We start from the raw sequence: 20,868 nt of genomic DNA on the forward strand, positions 1-20,868 counted from the left end.
GATGTGCCTGAGTGAATCTCTCAATGCACACATTCTCACCACAATAAACGTTAAACATACTGAAAGCAATCTGTTAGAAGGCTGGGAGGCAAAGCTACTGCTGCTGACTTGTGGGCACGTTGGGCGCCAGAAGAGGAATGTGGTGGGTTGAAAGGAAAGGCCCAGCTCTCCCTCCCCCACTAAGAATAAGTAAAGGGAAAAACCCCACAACTAGCCCAGCTGGTGAAAGCGAAGGGGGTGCTGTATTTACAAAAAGCAATGCTCAGCAGGGAATTTATGTACACAAATATACAGAATTTACAATATTTACAGAAATATACAGCAAAGAAACAAAACCAGAAACCAGACCCCCGACAGTGGGGCTTTCCCCCTGTGTCCCTTTCACCCCCTTACCTCCCTTCTTCCCCAAAAAGGAGTAGAAAGAGAAAAAGGGGTGTTGACAAGGCAAAGGCCTAGCACAGCAGGAGGATTAGTAGCTTATTAATGCTTATGGGTTATTTGGCCAGAAGCCCAGAAGCAGTCCAGCTAGAGGGGAAGCGAAAGGAAACGAAACTAAACGAAAGTTCCAGCCGCTCTGGGTCTTAAGATCTCACTCCCCCATAATTCACTGTGGTAGGTTGAGAGAGGGCTTAGCTCCCCCTCCTCCACAGAGTAAGAAACCACAGCTAACCCAGTCGGAGGAGCAAAGCTATATATTTACAAGCATATATGGAGAGCAGGTTATATATAACACAGTATATACAGGTATTTACAATATATACACAGAAATACACAGCAAAGAGAAATAACAAAAATCCCTCCCTGAGGAGGGATCCCCTCCCTGTAACCCCCTCTCTCTCCCCCTACCTCCCTTTTTTTCCCCAAAAAGGGGGTAGAGAGAAAGAAAGGCAAGTTATTAAGGGAAAGAGTTGTTAGTAAGCTTCAAAAGCCCATGCAGGATTAGTGTTTGCTTATCTGAAGGCCAACTCCAGCAGTCCACGAAGAAGCAGGCAGGGAGAACAGGCTGAAACCCAAACTCCCCCAACTCCCAAACCAAACTGGACTGAGAGAAAAATATTCCAACTGCTCTACAGTTTAAAGTTGCATTTTATCTATTCACCAATGAAATTTGTTTAGAATATCAGAATGTTTTTGTTCTAGTACCGAAAACATTCAGCCAGAGTGTCCCAGCACTGTTTGTCTTGAGGGCACAGCCTCAAACGGTCACATTCACCAATGAAATTTGTTTAGAATACAGAATATTTACAAACATTTAGCCAGAGTGCCCCTTCCTTAAAGGCACAGCCTCAAACAGTCACATGACTTCAGGCAGCTTCTTCTCTTTTGTGCAATATCAGGGGATCTGTTGTCTGGAAGTCACTGATGCTGGAGGAGATGCCAGACCTGTTCCTGGTGCCATCACACACCATTTGTGGTCCTTCCTTGCACTATGACACAGCTGTAGCTGGCCACATGTTGTGTGCCTTCACTTTTGTTGTGTTCAGTCCCATCAAGTCGACATCCACCTGAATATTTCTTTATTATCTATGATAATTTTTTGTTTCAGAGATAATTTGTGTCCATGTTGTTTCTGGACAGTGACAATAGTCAGTCTCTTAAGCTTGTGTTTAATATATTATCACCCCTGTCCTGTTTTTCCACAAAGCCAAACAGACCCAACCAAACAAGAGCCCTGCAAAGAAACAAACAAAATCCAAGCAACAAAACCTCAGAATGAATGCTCAGTTACATAGAATACATAGAATACATAGAATTTACCCAATGACTTCTGTTATTTTTCATTGGTTTAACATTTGAATGGCAGAGACAATGAGGACAGGCAAAGAAAAGTATCCAAACAAAAATCTGTAGGAAAGGCCTTCAGACATTAGAAGTAGCAGCAGCAGACTTCCAAGAAAAAATAGAGAGAAGGAGGTATATCTTTAAATGTGTAGTCAGAAAAAATAGAGAAAAGGAGGTATATCTTAAATGTGTAGTCAGGAAGGACAGACCAGGAAAGAGAATAGAATAGAATAGAATAGAATAGAATAGAATAGAATAGAATAGAATAGAATAGAATAGAATAGAATAGAATAGAATAGAATTAACCAGGATGGAAAAGACCTTCAAGATCCAACCTATCACCCAACACCATCTGATCAGCTAAACCATGGCACCAAGTGCCTCATCCAGGCTGTTCTTAAACACCTCCAGTGATAGTGACTCCACCACCTCCCTGGGCAGCACATTCCAATGGTAAATCTCTCTTGCTGGGAAGAACTTCTTCCTAACATCCAGCCTGAACCTACCCTGCCACAGCTTGAGACTGTGTCCTCTTGTTCTGGTGCTGGTTGCCTGGGAGAAGAGACCAACCCCCACCTGGCTACAACCTCCTTTCAGGTAGTTGTAGAGAGCAAGAAGGTCTCCCCTGAGCCTCCTCTTCTCCAGGCTAAGCAACCCCAGCTCCCTCAGCCTCTCCTCACAGGGCTGTGCTCCTAGACCCCTCCCCAGCTTTGTTGCCCTTCTCTGGACACTTTCCAGCAACTCAAGATGAAATATAAGAAGCTCTTGCTCCAAAAGGGACATTTTTAATAGCTTCCAGGATGTGAAGAGTGTAATTTCAGCTTTGAAAGGAGAAGAAAAAGCAATTGCACTTTGTGGATAGCAAAGGGGTCTAGAGCATTAGTAGCTACGTACAGAAAGGTAACATGCTGAACACGTTCTCTTCCACAGGTCAAGCTGGTAGACAAAGACAACTCTCCTATTTCCAATGAGGTTATTCATCTGTTTGTCAATAGCAAGAATACAGACAACCTCACCACTGATGATAATGGTGTTGCACAGTTTAGCATTGACACGTCCGAAATGTTTGACCCTGAGATCACTCTGAAAGTGAGTACCAAATACAGCTGAAGAGAGACAGAGAGAGATGGTTGCTCTCAGAGTCAAGGCAGAAAAAGGTTCTAGAGCTCTCAAAATTACCATGAGAGTGAGGAAAACACTTGAGGTGTTGCACTGTAATGGTTTGCTGCAAGGCTGCGAGACCATTGTGCTACATTTTCCCTTTAGATGTCATTCTTAAATACACATATCCTATGTGACCTAATCATTCTGATGGCAGCATGTAATAATGATTTCCCCAGTGACATATGTTTCCTTTCCTTTTCTTCCCTTTTCTGTCAGGCAATTTACAAAACCAGTGAGCAGTGCCACTCTGAAGGCTGGGTAGAGCCTTCCTACCCTGATGCCTCTCTCTCCATTCAGCGTTTTTACTCTTGGACTAGCAGTTTTCTGAGGATTGAGCCTTTGTGGAAAGGCCTGAGGTGTGGGCAGAAGAGGATGATCACTGTGCACTATATCTTGAATATGGAAGGATACAAGAACATGAACACTGTGAACTTCTCCTATGTGGTGAGTGTGGGACTGTTGCACGGTTTGCTGAGAGGGCTTAACTGGCAGCTATCTGACAGTTCATCAACAGCAGCTATGGCAGTGGGTTCTCCTCCAGGTTCTGGATCATCATCCAGGACAAAGGCCATAGCCCAAGAACAGAAAAATCAATGAGGTTGTTTAGCAAAACTGCCTGCTCAGGAAAAAAAGAGCCCTGGGGCTTTTTAGTCTGGAGAAGAGAAGACTGAGAGGGGATCTGATCAATGTCTGTGAATATCTGAGAGATGGGTATTAAGAGGGAGGTGACAGGCTCTGCTCTGTTGCACCCTATGATAGGACAAGGGGTAATGGATATAAACTACAGTACAGCAGGTTCCACCTCAACATGAGGAGGAACTTCACTGTGAGGGTCACAGAGCACTGGAACAGGCTGCCCAGAGAGGTTGTGGAGTCTCCTTCTCTGGAGACTTTCCAGACCCATCTGGATGTGTTCCTGTGTGCCCTGTGCTGGATTCTATGGTTCTGCTCTGGCAGGGGGGTTGGACTCAATGATCTTTGATACTGTCCCACACCACATCCTGGTCTCCAAACTGGTGCCACATGGGTTTGATGGGTGACCACTAGATGGATACAGAACTGCCTTGATGGCTGCACCCAGAGAGTGGCTGTCAATGGTCCATGTCCCAGTGGAGGCCAGGGACAAGCAGAGTCCCTCAGGGATCAGTCCTGGGACCAGGCTTGGTCAACACCTTTGTGGGTGCCATGGACAGTGGCATTGAGTGCACCCTCAGCAAGTTTGCTGATGACACCAAGCTGTGTGGTGCTGCTGACAGCTGGAGGGAAGGATCCATCCAGAGGGACCTGGACAGGCTGGAGAGGTGGGCACAAGCCAACCTCATGAGCTTCAACAAGACCAAGGGCAGGGTCCTGCAGCTGGGTGGAGGCAATCCCAGGCACAAATGCAGGCTGGGCAGGGACTGGCTGGAGAGCAGCCCTGAGGAGAGAGGCTTGGGGGTGCTGGTGGAGGAGAAGCTCACCAGGAGCTCTCAGTGTGCACTTGCAGCCCAGAAAGCCAATCAGATCCTGGGCTGCAGCAAGAGAAGTGTGGCCAGCAGGGCAAGGAAGGGGATTCTCCCCCTCTGCTCAGCTCTGCTGAGACCCCACCTGGAGTCCTGCCTCCAGTTCTGGAGCCCCTATTACAAGAGGGATCTGGAGGTGCTGGAAGGTGTCCAGAGCAGGGCCACGAGGATGATCAGAGGGCTGGAGCACCTCTCCTGTGAGGACAGACTGAAGGAGTTGGGGCTGTTCAGGCTGGAGAAGAGAAGGCTCCCAGGTGACCTCATTGTGGCCTTCCAGGATCTGAAGGGGGCTCCAAGAAGGCTGGGGAGGGACTGCTCAGGATCTCAGGTAGTGATAGGACTAGGGAGAATGGAATGAAACTGGAGGTGGGGAGATTCAGGCTGGATGTGAGGAGGAAGTTCTTCACCATGAGAGTGGGTCCATGTTCTTCCCCATGAGGTGTTTGGGGCCTGGAGGTGTTTAAGGCCAGGCTGGATGAGGCTGTGGCCAGGCTGATCTAGTGTGGGGTGTCCCTGCCCATGGCAGAGGGATTGGAACGAGATGATCCTTGTGGTCCCTTCCAACCCTGACTGATAGGGCAGATAAGTGAAATCTTCAGAGGTCCCTTCCAACCCCTCACATACTGTGATCCTGTGACCCCATTTCCAGACAGACTATTTTGTAGTAAGGAACTACCTTCACAATATTTCAGGTCAGGTTTCTTGTTTCTTCCTTCCAAGAAACTCTCCATGGTCTTCTTTGCCTCCTTCTTCCTGTCATTTTCCTTCTGCTTGGACAAAGGCCCCAGAAGTATCAGCAGCAGTTGCAGCATCCATCATGTCCTGAGGTTGATGCTTAGGCATTTGGAGCCATCTCAAGTACATGGCTCGACTGTAACACTGATGTACATTGAACTTGATTGCCTCTTTCTTACTCCAACCTCTGCCAACCTGTAAATGTATTGCTCTTCTCTTTACAGGGCATGGCAAAAGGCAAGATTGTCCTTACAGGTGAAATAAAAGTTAATATCCAAACAGGTAAGTTACATTTCCAATCCATGTTTCTGCAAAAGGGGAGGATGATTGAGCTGAGGACCAAGGCAAGCTTTCCCAGATGCATACAGCAGCTATTGGAGGGCTGTATTTCTTTCCACCCATGCATGTGTCAATAGAATGGAATACAATAGAATTAACCAGGATGGAAAAGACCTTTGAGATCATCGAGTCCAACCTATCACCCAGCACCATCTAATCAACTAAACCATGGCACTAAGTGTCTCATCCAGGCTCTACCTAAACACCTCCAGGGATGGTGACTCCACCACCTCCCTGGGCAGCACATTCCAATGGCCAATCTCTCTTTCTGGGAAGAATTTCTTCCTAACATCCAGCCTGAACCCCCCCTGGCACAGCTTGAGACTGTGTCCTCTTGTTCTGGTGCTGGAAGAACAGACCAATCCCCACCTGGCTACAACCTCCCTTCAGGGAGTCACAGAGAGCAAGAAGGTCTCCTCTGAGCTTCCTCTTCTCCAGGCTGAGCAACCCCAGCTCCCTCAGCCTCTCCTCACAGGGCTGTGCTCCAGACCCCTCCCCAGCTTTGTTGTCCTTCTTTGGACACCTTCCAGGAACTTCAGGAACTTTCCTGAAGTGAGGGGCCTGATACTGGCACTACCACTAAGATGACCATAAAGTTAGATTAAGTCCAGCAACTACTTTGGTTGATATGAGTCAAGAAGTAGTGTTCTGTAAAGGTCTTCCCAAAGGATAAGGTAAGGAATAGACACTTGAACGTGTCCAGAGAAGGGCAAGGAGGCTGGTGAGAGGCCTCAAGCACAAGCCCTGTGAGGAGAGGCTGAGGGAGCTGGGGGTGCTTAGCCTGGAGAAGAGGAGGCTAAGAGGAGACCTTCTTGCTGTCTACAACTACCTGAAGGGAGGTTGTAGCCAGGTGGGGGTTGGTGTCTTCTCTCTAGCAACCAGCACCAGAACAAGAGGACACAGTCTCAAGCTGTGCCAGGGGAAGTTTAGGCTGGTGGTGAGGAGAAAGTTCTTCACTGAGAGAGTTGTTAGCCATTGGAATGTGCTGCCCAGGGAGGTGGTGGAGTCACCATCCCTGGAGGTGTTCAAGAGGGGATTGGATGTGGCACTTGGTGCCATGGTCTAGTCATGAGGTCTGTGGTGACAGGTTGGACTTGATGATCTTTGAGGTCTCTTCCAACCTTGGTGATTCTGTGGTTCTGTGACTGTATGTCTGAGAAATTTCATTTGGCCCAAGTCCGTTCATGCAGCACAGGCAAAGCAGCATGTAAAGACACTGCTCCCTCACTGTGATTCTGTGAATACAGAGTGCCTGGCTTAAGGAGCTGCCTGAATCTTGGCATGTGCTCAAGCTCACAATAAATCTGAGAACACCTGGATCTAATCCCAGGCACGTCACCTTGTGGCAAATCCAGGATTTTTCAGCTTATCTTCCAAGTGCAGGTTGCTGGGCCAGTGAGGCTGTCTGCAAGCTGACGATGCCTACCGCTACAGCAGAGCTTTGCTCTTCTCTCCTGTTGGTCCCTTTATCTCCTCCTCCAGATCAAAATGGCACTTTCAGCATCCCACTTGAGGTCGATGAGAAAATGGCTCCAGCTCTTCAGCTGCTGGTGTATACTCTACACCCTGCCAAGGAGTTGGTAGCAGACAGTGTTGGATTCCCAGTGGAGAAGTGTTTCAAGAACAAGGTGAGATACAGTGAGTCAGATACATGACAATTCTTTGTGCACATATTCCCAGAAGATTTCCAGGTTTATTTCTTGTTTCCACCCTCTCCTTTCAACATTACCCTCTTCAATTTGCTTTTTTCTCCTTGGTCTTATTTCTCTGCTTTACCGTCATTCCCTGGTCTTATCATCACAAGGCAAAACTAAACATTTAAAATTACTTTGCAGGAAGCCCACACTACTCCCAGATGGTTCCTGTCTCTCCTGAACTATACCTGTGTCTGATTTAATTTAGTTTGTTTGATCTTTGGCACAGCAAACACTTTAGGCTTATTGCACTTCACTATTTACAATCATAGAATCACTGTTGTTAGAAAAGACTTTAAAGATCATGTGCAATCATTATCATAGAATCAATAAGGTTGGAAAAGACCTCAGAGATCATCAAGTCCAACCTGTCACCCAACACCTCAGGATTAACTAAACCATGGCTTCATGTGCCACATCCAATCCCCTCTTGAACACCTCCAGGGATGGGGACTCCACCACCTTCCTGGGCAGCACATTCCAGTGGCCAATTACTCTTTCTGTGAAGAAATAGTTATCTAACTATGGAGCCTGGTCCTAAACTATGACACTCAGCACTACATTCCTGCCTCTTTAAAACACCTGCAGGGATGGGGCTCCACATCACTCAAGGCAGGCTTCATTCAAGCTACCAAGGGAGGCCAAGAGTGCCTATTGCCTAAGCCTCCATTACAGCAGAGATCTGGTCAGCAGAGGTTGTGGAGATCAGATATCTTGGTGAAGTTAGATAACGGTTGAACTCGAGGAGTTTAAAGGTCTTTTCCAGCTGAAGTGATTCTGTAATCTGTGTGTTAACAGAAGAGCCTTCTACTTTCCATCTTGCCCTGTATTCCCACCCACACACTGAGCAGCCCTGAGCAGTAGGAGTTAGCTGTCCCAACATCTGTTTCTTACATTCCAGGTCCGGTTGCAATTCTCTCACAAGCAAATATACTCAGCTTCCAAAGTCAGTTTAGTCATTGAAGCTGCTGCCAACTCCTTCTGTGCTGTGAGGGCAGTGGATCAGAGTGTACTGCTCCTCAAGTCTGAGACAGATCTGTCTGCAGGAATGGTAAGTTGCCCAAGCAAATGTATTGTCTCCTTTCACCACTCTCTCCTCCTCCATAACAGTGTCTCTCCACCTCAGGTTGCAGGATTGTGTTAGACTTCCACTGATTTTTGCATGTGCTGGTCATATACTTTTCATTCTTGGCATCTGGAAGTCCTCTTTCATGTGAAATTTAGTTTAACCAGTGGCTGTTCCCTGGCATCATGACCCTCTGGCACATTAACCACCCCTCCCACATTCGTGTCACCAGCACCAGCTGAGGGTGCACTCTGCCCCATCATCCAGACCAGTAATGTAGATGTTGAACAGGACTGGGCCTGGTATTGACCCCTGGGGTACCACAGTACATACTGCCCTCCAACTGGAGTTGGTGATCACCACTCTCTGGGTCCAGCTGTTTAGCCAGAACAGGCAGTCCAAGAAACAGAGCCTAGTTTCAAAGTGGCTAACATCTCCGCTCTGTCAATTTGCAGGATGCTACAGTGACATCAGAACTGATCTTTACACACACACACAGAGGTTTTGTGTTTCCTTCCCTCTCACAGATATACAGCCTTCATCCCCTGCATGACTTTCAAGGCTACATCTTTGATGGGCTCAACCTAGAAGATGACCCTGAAGACCCCTGTGTCTCCTCTGACAACATCTTTCACAAAGGCTTGTATTATACACCTGTAACATCAGGATTAGGCCCAGATGTGTATCAATTCCTCAGGGTAAATGTTCTGTATATTACTCAAACTTTCATTTCTACTTATGTAGCTTTAGCTATTGCCTCAACCAACACTTTTAGTAAAATCTATCCATGAAAAATCCCCTCATGGACTTCTATTCTGCAGGTGACTTTGATGCCTACTGTGATTTTCCAGCATGCACCAAGTTCCCACAAGTGTTTGCATAGCTGACTCTGGGCATCCCAGTGATAGGAAGTCAGAAGCAGGAAACAGGGGGAATGGTCATGACTAATATTAGGAGGAATGGTCATGACTAATATTAAAATGTGTGTTTTTTTACAGGATATGGGAATTAAGTTCTTTACCAACTCCAAGGTTCGGCAGCCAGTGGTGTGTGCGAGCGAGGCGGCCAGACCCTCATCGTACTACTTGAATTCCGGGTTCATGGCTTCCACACACCATGTCAAATCATCAGGTAACACAACAGGAAAGAGATTTCACTAAGTGAAGTGGTACTCCTGTGACTTGGACATGGGCATTACTCATGAATCACATTGCTCTTGAGTATTGACCTTCCCAGGCTGGAGAGATGGGCGGAGACCAAGGGCATGAGATTGAACCCATCCCTCTGCAGAGCCTCTCTACCCTCCAGCAGATCAACTCCTGCCCCCAGCTTGGTGTTGTCAGCAAATTTACTGATGATGGACTCAATGTCCTCGTCCAGATCATCAATAAAGATGTTAAAGAGCATGGGGCCCAGTACTGATCCCTGGGGCACACCACTGGTGCCTGGCTGCCAGCTGGCTGTGGCACCATTCACCACCACTCTCTGGGCTCGGCCCTCCAGCCAGTTCCTAACCCATCGCAGTGTGCTCCCATCCAAGCCAAATTCTATTCTATTCTATTCTATTCTATTCTATTCTATTCTATTCTATACACTTCAAGTAATGTTTCCTTTCTCTGTGCTACTGATTTATACTTAACTCAGAGACACAGTAGTGGCAGTAATATTTGTGTGGCATTACCAATAGTCTCAGTTAGAAGGAAATGGGTGAGCACCAATCATCCTTCCTACTGGCCTGTGCATATTGAAACATGTCCTTTCTGGGAATCCTCATTACATGAACCAGACCTGACTAAATTCCCATGATCTCTTCCCAGATGAAGTTGCTAGAGAGGAGCGTCGGAAGAGACACGTCATTGAGACTGTTCGGGAATTCTTCCCCGAAACCTGGATCTGGGATATAGTCCCTGTTAAGTGAGTGCTCTTTCTTCTCTCTCTTTGCCTTGCTTTTAAGAGTTACTGAATATGTCCTCTGATGTCCTGCTGGGTGACAATTCCTTGACACACTTTGACTTGGAAAGCGTAGGTTTTTCAATCTTCACCTGAGCACCTGGCCTCCTCTTTTCTCTGATGAAGTTACCCTGTCCCCAGAGACATCTGCCCCTACAATGTGTGTCACGTTGCTCTCTGTGGTGGTTTGAAAGGAAAGGCTCTGCTTTCCCTCCCCCACTGAGAAAGAGACCACGGCTAAACCCAGTCAGAGAAATGAGAGTATATTTTACAAGGAAACAGATTCTGTGTAACACAACAAATACAGGGATTTTACAATATATACAGGAATATACAGCAAATGAACTCAACCAGAAACCAGGCCCCCCACACAGGGGGCTTCCCCCTGTGCCCCCTTCACCCCCCTACCTCCCTTCTCCCCCAAAGAGGTAGAAGAAGAGACGAGGATGGTTAGCAGGACAGGGGAAGAAGCGGACAGGCCTGTTACAGGGAGTGAGTTAGTTCTTATCTCTTGGCAAGAAGCCCAGAAGCAGATCCAGCCAAAAGGGACAGCGAAGGAAGGAAGACTGAGAGAAAGTTCCCAGCTCCCCTGGGTCCAATCTCTCCTCCCACAATTCTACCAATGAAATTCATTTAGACTACCAAAATATTTTACAAACATTTAGCCAGTGTGCCCCTTTCTTAAAGGCACAGCGTCAAACGGCCACACTCTCCCAAGAAGAGGGACACTTCTCCTTAAAATATGGGTTGGCAAAACGTGAATTCTTCCTTTTCTTTCCAGACTCAGGAAAATGGTGGGCAGAAGAACTTTCAGGGGGGGGTTTCTCAGAAGGTTTGGGTAATAAGTTCTGGGAGGACTTGGATGAGAGATTTCTGTAGAGTTAATTTGCAAAATCTGTTGCCTCTATGGCAAAGCAAGGGCTTTTCTTCTTGAATGAAGGAGATCTGAAACTTACCCTTTCTAAACTCATCCTTTATCCATTCTCATCAGCTCTACTGGAAAAGCTAGTGTCTCATACACCACCCCTGACACCATCACTGAATGGAAGGCCCGTGCCTTCTGTGTGGAAGAGCTGGCTGGATTTGGTTTGTCTGTGCCTGCCACCCTGAAAGCCTTCCAGCCTTTCTTTGTGGACTTAACCTTGCCATACTCTATCATTCGAGGAGAAGATTTCCTGCTTAGAGCCAATGTCTTCAACTACCTTGACCACTGCATTAAGGTGTGTACTTCTGCCCACATTTTCAGACTTTATCCCATCTCCAAAGAAACTGCAGCAAAGTGAGTGGTGTAGATGGCTTGATTGATGGACTGCTCATTCTATCTGATGAACCATTATCTTGGCCGGATTTGTCCTCCTAAACGACCACAAAGCACAGAGGTCTGTGTGAACTAGGATGGGTGTGTAAGCAATCTTGAAATCAATAGAGGAAGGAAACAAGTGCTTTTCAGAGTATCAGTCACCATCCACAGTCATGCAAGCAATTGATGTTTTTAGTAAGATCTTTTCTTTAGGGAGCTATGTGAAAGTATGAAGTGAATGGCTTGTGCTTGCCAGAGAGAAGAAAATGGGAAAAGCAAGAAACAGAGAGAAGATAAACTCTAGTTCTCTGGGGTGACAGCTCCCAAAGCACCAAAGCAAGGAGCACAAAAGTCCAGCACTTGCCCTGCAAAGTATCTGTCCGGCTCGAGTTTCCATTGCTCCCAGGTACTGGGCCACTGTACCATCAATATTCAAGACTTCCCAGGCAGAATGGCTCCAGCCCACGGGTGCACTGCACCCCTGCATGGAGGGAGCTTACCCAGGGACTAAAGGATGCTTGAAGAAAGAAAATCAGGGATCTTCTATTTGGCTTCTTGGTTGTTATATTGTATCGAGACACTTGAAGGTGTCCAGAGAAGAGCACAGCCCTGGGGGGAGAGGCTGAGGGAGCTGGGGTTGCTTAGCCTGGAAAAGAGGAGGCTCAGGGGTGATCTCACTGCCCTCTACAACTACCTGAAAGGTGGTTGTAGACAGGAGGGGGTTGGTCTCTTCTCCCAAGCAACCAGCACCAGAGCAAGGGGACACAGTCTCAAGCTACACCAGGGGAGGTTTAGGCTGGCAGTGAGGAGAAAGTTCTTCACCGAGCGAGTCGTTCGTCATTGGGATGTGCTGCCCAGGGAGGTGGTGGAGTCCCCATCCCTGGAGGTGTTCAAGAGGGGATTGGATGTGGCACTTGGTGCCATGGTCTAGTCATGAGGTCTGTGGAGACAGGTTGGACTCGATGATCCTCGAGGTCTCTTCCAACCTTAGTGATACTGTGATACTGTGATCTAGGAACCCTGAAAAAAAGAGGCAGGTGTAGATTCTAGACTTATTGTTTGATGGGAATGTTGGAAATCACCTCTCTGTTCTCACAAGGAGATCACCATCGAGGAATGAAAGACATTGAGGTACTGGAGCAGGTCCAGAGAAGGCCAATGAAGCTGGTGAAGAATTAGAAAAACAGGACATGTGAGGAGCAGCTAAGGGAACCTGGATTATTTAGTCTGGAAAATAAAGAAGATTGAGGGAGCCCTCAAACTTGCTACAGCTCTCAGAAAGGAAGTTGTAGTGAGAAGGGATTTGGTCTCTTCTCTCTAGTAACAATCCAGGAAATGACCTCAAGCTGCACCAGGGGAGGTTTAGATTGGATATTAGAAGAAACTTCTTCACAGAAATGGTTCTCCAAGACTGGAACAGGCTACCCAGGAAGGATGTTGAATCCTCCATCCCTGAAGGTCTTTCAAAGCTGCAGAGATGTAGTGCTGAGGGACATGGTTTAGCACCAGACTTGGTAGCATTAGATCATGAATGGACTCAATGATCTTAAAGATCTTGGCCAACTGAAACAATTCTGTGATTCTATTCCATAATTTTGACAATTAATATGCAATTTAGTATTTGTTTTCAAACTCTGTTAGCATTTTCATCTAACAAATCAAAAAGGCCTCAGGTTTTAAACACCCTGGAAAAAGAGGTCTCCATTATTGATGCTTTCCACTCTTAGCCTGTTTTTCAAGTGTTCCTGCAACAACAGAGGAACAAACACTCTCCAGTGGTTTCCTCTGCAAGTTAGTTCAAAGCCATTAGCACCAGGTCAAGTGACCATGACTCAATATCCTGACCAGAAATCGTAAGTCTGTGTAGAACATTTAGCATCTCAATGGAGAATGTCATGAGAAGCAAAAGGGAATAGTGTCAAGCTTACAACTGATGGATGATTCATCTGACACTGTCGTCTCAGGCCTTGTATTTGCTCTACACAGTTAAAAGAACTGGGATTGTTTAGCCTGGAGAAGAGGAGGCTAGGGGGGACCTCACTACACTCTACAGCTACCTGAAGGGAGGTTGTAGCCACGTGGGGGTTGGTCTCTTCTCCCAGGCAAGCAGCATCAGAACAAGAGGACACAGTCTCAAGCTGTGCCAGGGGAAGTTTAGGCTGGAGGTGAGGAGGAAGTTCTTCCCAAAGAGCGAGATTGGCCATTGGAATGTGCTGCCCAGGGAGGTGGTGGAGTCACTGTCCCTGGAGGTGTTCAAGAGGGGTTTGGACGTGGCACTTGGTGCCATGGTTTAGTTAGTCCTGAGGTGTTGGGTGACAGGTTGGACTTGATCCTTGAGGTCTTTTCCAACCTTATTGATATGATGATTCTATGATTGATTCTATGACAAGCATCTTTGTCCCATCACAGTTTTCCTTCTGTTCTCAGGTCAATGTTTCGCTGTCAGATTCCCTTGCTTATCAAGCCAAACCCATCTCCCAGAAGGATGATGGATGCCTATGTTCCAAACAAAGAGAGACACATATCTGGAATGTTTTCCCCAAAGAAATTGGTAAGTGTCTTTGAGTCTACCTGACTTTCTGTCCTGAGATTGATGCTAACCAATTAATACCTCACTTGGAAAAATCTAATCTTCCCCCTAAATCTCCACCTACATCTTCCAACTTGGAAAATTTGGTCTACCCCTGGTCTTTCCAGCTGTTTGGTCTAAAGAGCCACTCCACAGCTGCAGTGTGTTTATCATTCCCATTTTCAGAGATCAATTCTCTTCTCATACATCTCACATAGTGTGACTGCCCTGTTGAAGTACTTGTAGATACTATCATATGAAATGTCTTACTTCAGCCTTCATTCTGCAAGCTAGAAACCAATACATTTTTGTTGTCTTTTTCTGCTACCATTCAAGGTAATGTGCAATTCAGCATTACTGCAGAGAGTGTGGATGATGAACATTGTGAAGGTGAAGCATCTAGGAACATCAGTACTGACTACAAGGACACCCAGATCAGAACACTGTTGGTTGAGGTACTGCTGACAGCTTTTACTGCTTGCCCTGTACTCCCTGTCACAAGGAAAGAAAACCACAGCAGAATTATCAAAAGCAAGTAAAGGTTTTCCAGGTTCCATAAAGGACTCCTGATTTGGCTCCACATTCATCTGGCTGGCATAGGGTCTGGCTGTTAAAGCTAAGACCAAGTCCTGTCTTATCTGATATCTTCTTCCATGAGGATTAGTAAGTAAGTGCATGAGGATTAGTTAGTAAGTGCATGTCTCCTTCACAGAGAGGAAAAACTGGAAATGAGGGACTTAGGCTGCTGGAAACTCTTTGTAAGCATGAACCTGCAAACTGCTGCTGCAGTGCAGCTGTCTAATGATGCAGGAGGCTGGGGTGAGGGGTGGCTCTCTTGTCACTGCTCTTCTGCAAGCATTTTTCTCATCCACTGCATGTATCTCTTCTTCCCACCCCCATGCAGCCTGAAGGCATCAGAAGGGAAAAGACTCAAACCTCCCTGATCTGTACAAAAGGTAAGGGTCTTAGACACTGCTGTCTTTGGAGGAACTGAAAGGAAGGTTGGAGTTTGCACTCTTTTCTGCAGTGGTCATTGATGCTGTCCCTCCCTTTTCCCTGGAGCTGCCCAAATACCATCTAGTGTGAATACTACTGCTCAGTTCCTTGTCAGGAAATTCCTAGGAGGTCCCATGCGTATCACTTAGTACCTATGTTGCAGTCAGCCAAGCTCAGATGCAGAGGGGAGATTGCAAAACCTGTCCTGCGTTTTGTGTTGGTTGTGGTCCTCTATTGAAAGGATAACTACAGCTTCCAGCTCTCCACTTCTAGTGGGAATGGAAAGCAACAATCCCTTCCACACCATCTCAGAGCTGACAAAAGAGTTTCCAGGGTTTCCTGCAAGCTCTGTCTAAACAAGGTACAAAAGCAGCCCTGACCCTCACCAACCAACTCTCCCCACAGCTCAGAACCAGTGAACCCTTTCAGTTGGAAAAGACCTTGAAGATCATCCTGGGGGTACTGGTCGATGGTAAGCTGAACATGAGCCTGCAGTGTGCCCAGGCAGCCAAGAGGGCCAATGGCATCCTGGCCTGCATCAGGAACAGTGTGGCCAGCAGGAGCAGGGAGGTCATTCTGCCCCTGTACACTGTTGATGGGTTGGATGTGATGATCTTGAAGGTCTCTTCCAACCTGGTTTATTCTATGTATTCTAACCACTAACCCAGCACCACCATGAACATTAAGCCATGTCCCAAGTGTCATGTCTACCCTCAGGCCTCACAGATACTATAGTCTGTGAGGACTAGCCTTACCCTGTTCAGATGATGTTTCTTGAACAGCTGCTGCACAATTTGGTCTGTTTGTCACAATTTTCATTTTGCTGTGCCTCCTTCTCTCCTGATGCTTAGAGTGACAGCTGTGAGTTCCTATCTATCGTTGTCTCTCATGCAGTTTTTCACTGTGCACTCTCCACTGCTATTTCACTGTTCCTATACAAATGACCACACCAGACTTCATATTTTTCCACACAGATGATGCAGTTACTCAAGATGTTACTCTAGATCTGCCTACCAACGTGGTGGAAGGGTCAGCCAGAGCTTCCTTTTCTGTTGTTGGTAAGTATATAATTAGTAACACATGCAAAGAAAGGAAATGTCAACATATGAAAGGAAAGCTGTTTCAGGATTCAAGATGTGAGCTTCCACTCTCTGCATGGAAAAATTCTGAGAAAACAAAGTGATTCTTACCTTGTCCACCAATGGCAGAGGAATGAAGTTTAAATATTGGTTCCATTCTTGTTCACTTTTCTGTTTGAAGGTATTGTGTTTGATTGCTTTGCTCTGAAATGTCACAGTTCCAAGTTACAACTTCAGCCAGACTCATGACTTCCTTCACTCACCCAACTGCAAGTCAGAGGTGCTAGTGGATCTTCTCCAGCCTTTTCTTGGAAGGGATCTGGACTTGGTTACTCTCTAGTCATAAAAAATTTGCTTTCTGGTGTAGGCTGTTTCAGCCCATTCCAGAAATCCCTTTGCAGGCTCTTTCCTAACACTAACAATGATATGCCTGCATAACTAATGTCCTTTCTCAGCATTAGTTGCTGATTCTGAAATATATGTATTCCAATGTAGCATCCCTGGGCTGTTCCCCTTCCCTCCTTTGAAAACAGAACTTTCCTGGAAGCTCTTCCATTCATTTACACTAAGAATTATCTTTCTGAAGAGTTTCCACTTCAAAACTCGAAGTTTTCTGGTGTGGGCAATTTAAACTAAGTAAGGAGAGATATGGAAGGGATGTCTTTATTGGCTGCAAAACAGAACAGAACAAAGCATTTAGCACTGAGGGATTCAGGCTTGGGGGAAAGGCTTGCAGCCCCAGCTGCACTTGCCATGTATCTACCTACAAACCAGAAATTACTGCTCAGTTGAGTCTCCAGGATTTGTGCTAATCCATCCTGGCATCTCCTCTTCCTCAGGTGACATCATGGGCACTGCCATGCATAACGTGCACCATCTCCTCCAGATGCCATTTGGCTGTGGGGAGCAGAACATGGTCCTGTTTGCACCCAACATCTGTGTCCTGGGCTATCTGAACAAGACAGGGCAGCTGAGTGAGGAGGTCAAGTCCAAGGCCATCGGATACCTAGTGAGCGGTGAGAGCTTTGTGTTCTTGTGTTTCACAGAATCACAGAACCAAACAGGTTGGAAAAGACCTTTGAGGTCATCAAGTCCAACCTATCACCCAACACCATCTGATCAACTAAACCATGGCACCAAGTGCCACAGCCAGTCTTATTTTAAACACTTCCAGTGACGGTGACTCCACCACCTCCCTGGGCAGCACATTCCAATGGCCAATCTCTCTTGCTGGGAAGAATTTCTTCCTAACATCCAGCCTAACCCTCCCCTGGCACAGTTTGAGACTGTGTCCTCTTGTTCTGATGCTGGTTGCTAGAGAGAAGAGACCAACCCCCACCTGGCTACAACCTCCCTTCAGGTAGTTGTAGAGAGCAAAGAGTTCTCCCCTGAGCCTCCTCTTCTCCAGGCTAAGCAACCCCAGCTCCCTCAGCCTCTCCTCAGAGGGCTTGTGTTCCCTTATAATATATGTTGTGGTCCAGTGAGCAGCAGCAGCAGCGTGGCTATCTACTAGTCTTGTTTGAGTCAGATAAAGGTTGGGCTTGATGATTTTAGAGGTCTTTCCAAATCCAAACAATTCTATGAATCTGTTTCTATATACCCTAATCCAGGCAGTCTAGCTGGAGCACAGAGCTGATACAGATCTGTTTATTCTGTCATGCAGTGTTTCTGCAGGACAGGATGTTCCATACTTCCACCTAAGCTACCTTCAGTGCTCTCCTGCTGCTTGGGAGATACACACTGCCCTTCCACTCTTTCCCAGCATGGTTTCAGATAAATCTGATAACAAACAGAACACAATTTTACTTTTAAATTAGAGAGCACTTCCTCTCCCATGTTTTTGCAGGCTACCAGAAGCAACTGTCATATAAACATCCTGATGGATCCTACAGCATCTTTGGCATCAAAGATAAAGAAGGGAACACCTGGTAAGTGACTGGGAGCAAATATAGCTCAGAGATTAATTTGCATTGAATGTATGTGATAAAGGAAGAGGCATCATCAGTAGCCAAATGTGCAGTGCTGTCTAGGACTAGTACTCTGTGAGTAGGGGGAAAAACAGCTCTCCACCCCCTGCCAGGTAGGGTGGGAGGGAGAAACTGATCCCTAAATACCCAGATGACTTTCTGACTTGCATTCCTGCTGTTTCACATGAAATCAAACTTACTGCACTGCTCTGTAGCCAGAATCAGCTGTGAGGCATGCTGCATATCCTTCCTTTGTCCCATATAACTACCCTCTCCTGGAGGAACACAGTAACTCTTCATCTTATCACAGTAACTCTTCATCTTATCACAGAATCACAGAGTAGTAGGGGTTGAAAGAGAGCTCTGGAGATCATCTAGACCAACCCCCCTGCTAGAGCAGGTTCACCCAGAGTAAATCACAAAGGAACACATCCACATAAGGACCTGAAAAGGATACTCCACAATCTCTATGCTCCAGTGCTCTGCCACCTTCAAAGGGAAGAACTTTTTCCTCATTGTGGTGGTTTGAAAGGAACCTCCCATGTTCCAGATTGCCCCTTGTCCTGTCACTGGACACCACTGGAAGACTCTGGTCCCACCCTCCTTACACTAAGGAGGGCATTAATGAGATGCCCTCTCAATCTCCTGTTCTCCAGGCTAAACAGCACCAGGTCTCTCAGACTTTCTTCTCAAGGTAGATGTTCCAGTCCCCTCATGATCTTAGGAGCTCTCTAGTGGACTCTCTCCAATAGTTCCTTGTCCTTCTTGAACTGGGGAGAGGCAGAGTAAAGGGGGAGGAAAATCTCCCTTGAGCTGCTGGTCACACTCTTCTGAGCACATCCCAGGATGTCATTTGCCTTCAGGGCCACGAGGGCACATTTTTGGCTCATGGTCAGGCTGTTGTCCCCCAGGACTTCCAAGTCCTTTTCCCCAGAGCTGCTCTCCAGCAGGTCAGCCCACAATCTGAACTGACACGTGGGGTTGCTCTTCCCATATGCAGGGCTCTACACTTGCCCTAACGCTATGCGTAACATGAAACAGAGGGCTGACGAAGTGCTCATCTCACAGCTTCATCTTTCCCTTGCAGGCTCACAGCCTTTGTCTACAAATCATTTGCACAAGCTAGTCACTTCATCTACATTGATGACAACGTCCAGGCTCAAACCCTGATGTGGCTGGCAAGCAAACAGAAGCCGGACGGCTGTTTCCGAAGCGTTGGGACACTCTTCAACAATGCCTTGAAGGTGGTAGAGAATTACTTCTTGGTGCAATTTGCACTCTTTTCATGAGGAACAGGCTCTCCCATTAATGTCAAAACCGATACTTTACTCCAAATGTCTGTCTTCTGCTGAGGACTAACACTCCTCATCTTAAAATGACGATTTCTGGCTCAGTTTGCATTCCCACACCATACCTCAGCTAGGTCTTACAGGACTGCAATTTTGTGAGAGCCATTCTTTTTTGAGGCGGCAGTAAAGGGCTGCTCTTGATTTAAGAGCTATTTAAGAGCTATGTGTATGATCTCCTTCCTTTTGGACTGCCTCCATAACTGGCCACGCTCTCCCAGCTGGGATGCAATATAAAGACTCAGGACATTCACTACTTATTCCACTCTCCATGTCCTTTTCAGGGAGGAGTTGAAGATGAGCTGTCACTTTCTGCCTACATCACCATTGCCATGCTAGAAGCTCAGCATTCCAGCTCGGTAAGGAGACCTTCAGCAGCCGGCATTCAGCTGGAACTGATCACTAGTTGTTGATGTGACCCCAGCGTCTGCTACAAATTGTCTAGGTACAAAAGAGAGAGAGGGAGGTTCAGCTCCCAAGGAACACAACCCTGCTCTGTGGCTGTGAATCATAGAATCAGTAAGGTTGGAAAAGACCTCAGAGATCATCAAGTCCAACCTATCACCCAACACCTCAGGACTACTAAACCATGGCACCAAGTGCCACGTCCAATCCCCTCTTAAAGACCTCCAGGGACGGTGCCTCCACCACCTCCCTGGGCAGCACATTCCAATGGCCAATCTCGCTCTCTGGGAAGAACTTCCTCCTCACCTCCAGCCTAAACTTCCCCTGGCACAGCTTGAGACTGTGTCCTCTTGTTCTGCTGCTGGTTGCCTGGGAGAAGAGACCAACCCCCACCTGGCTACAAACTCCCTTCAGGGAGTTGTAGAGAGCAAGAAGGTCTCCCCTGAGCCTCCTCTTCTCCAGGCTAAGCAACCCCAGCTCCTTCAGCCTCTCCTCATAGAGCTGTGCTCCAGACCTCTCAGCAAGGTTCCCCATCTCTGTACCTCTTCAACCACCAGTGTTCAAGTAGAAATTACACAGACCTTGGTGGGATTGGATCTTCTGTTTGAGAGCTCCAAGACACTTAATGACATGTGTACCCTTCCAATAAGAAATAACTGGCAGGTAGTAACCCATACATTTTAGATTAGTCTCAAACATGCCAAGACAGTAAATTCTTGCAGGCAACTTCATAAAGTCTACAAAGGGCACAAAAAGCTCCCCTGGAGAAACAAAGGTCAACCAGGGTGAAAAACTGCTCTGTCTTTTCTAAGACGTGCCTATACAAAGGAGACCACAGGGGAGATGTAGTATATATGAAAAGCTTAATGTATGAGTTTCTCTGCCTCAAATTTGTCATATCCTTTGTCATTAGTGCATTTGCACCAACACAGAGCCAAGCTGTAGATATTTCTTACTTAGTGTAACCCTTGTAC

At 46.7% G+C, this 20,868-nt stretch overlaps 1 protein-coding gene across 1 annotated transcript in view; it reads left to right on the plus strand.

The window, feature by feature from the left end:
- The window catches only part of LOC104306902 (ovostatin-like), a 39,829-nt gene that overhangs the window by 11,849 nt on the left and 7,112 nt on the right, over nucleotides 1-20,868 (plus strand). Inside the window, exons 11-27 of the mRNA XM_054163956.1 lie at nucleotides 2,713-2,871; nucleotides 3,163-3,390; nucleotides 5,408-5,465; nucleotides 7,005-7,150; nucleotides 8,118-8,267; nucleotides 8,810-8,980; nucleotides 9,281-9,413; nucleotides 10,100-10,196; nucleotides 11,224-11,452; nucleotides 13,960-14,083; nucleotides 14,438-14,556; nucleotides 15,006-15,057; nucleotides 16,072-16,155; nucleotides 17,016-17,192; nucleotides 18,023-18,104; nucleotides 19,231-19,387; nucleotides 19,774-19,848. Coding sequence (XP_054019931.1) covers nucleotides 2,713-2,871; nucleotides 3,163-3,390; nucleotides 5,408-5,465; nucleotides 7,005-7,150; nucleotides 8,118-8,267; nucleotides 8,810-8,980; nucleotides 9,281-9,413; nucleotides 10,100-10,196; nucleotides 11,224-11,452; nucleotides 13,960-14,083; nucleotides 14,438-14,556; nucleotides 15,006-15,057; nucleotides 16,072-16,155; nucleotides 17,016-17,192; nucleotides 18,023-18,104; nucleotides 19,231-19,387; nucleotides 19,774-19,848 — 2,241 coding nt within the window. The remainder of the gene's footprint in view (nucleotides 1-2,712; nucleotides 2,872-3,162; nucleotides 3,391-5,407; nucleotides 5,466-7,004; nucleotides 7,151-8,117; nucleotides 8,268-8,809; nucleotides 8,981-9,280; nucleotides 9,414-10,099; nucleotides 10,197-11,223; nucleotides 11,453-13,959; nucleotides 14,084-14,437; nucleotides 14,557-15,005; nucleotides 15,058-16,071; nucleotides 16,156-17,015; nucleotides 17,193-18,022; nucleotides 18,105-19,230; nucleotides 19,388-19,773; nucleotides 19,849-20,868) is intronic.

Source organism: Dryobates pubescens, chromosome 8 (assembly GCF_014839835.1).
Source record: "Dryobates pubescens isolate bDryPub1 chromosome 8, bDryPub1.pri, whole genome shotgun sequence".
Lineage (NCBI taxonomy): Eukaryota > Metazoa > Chordata > Aves > Piciformes > Picidae > Dryobates > Dryobates pubescens.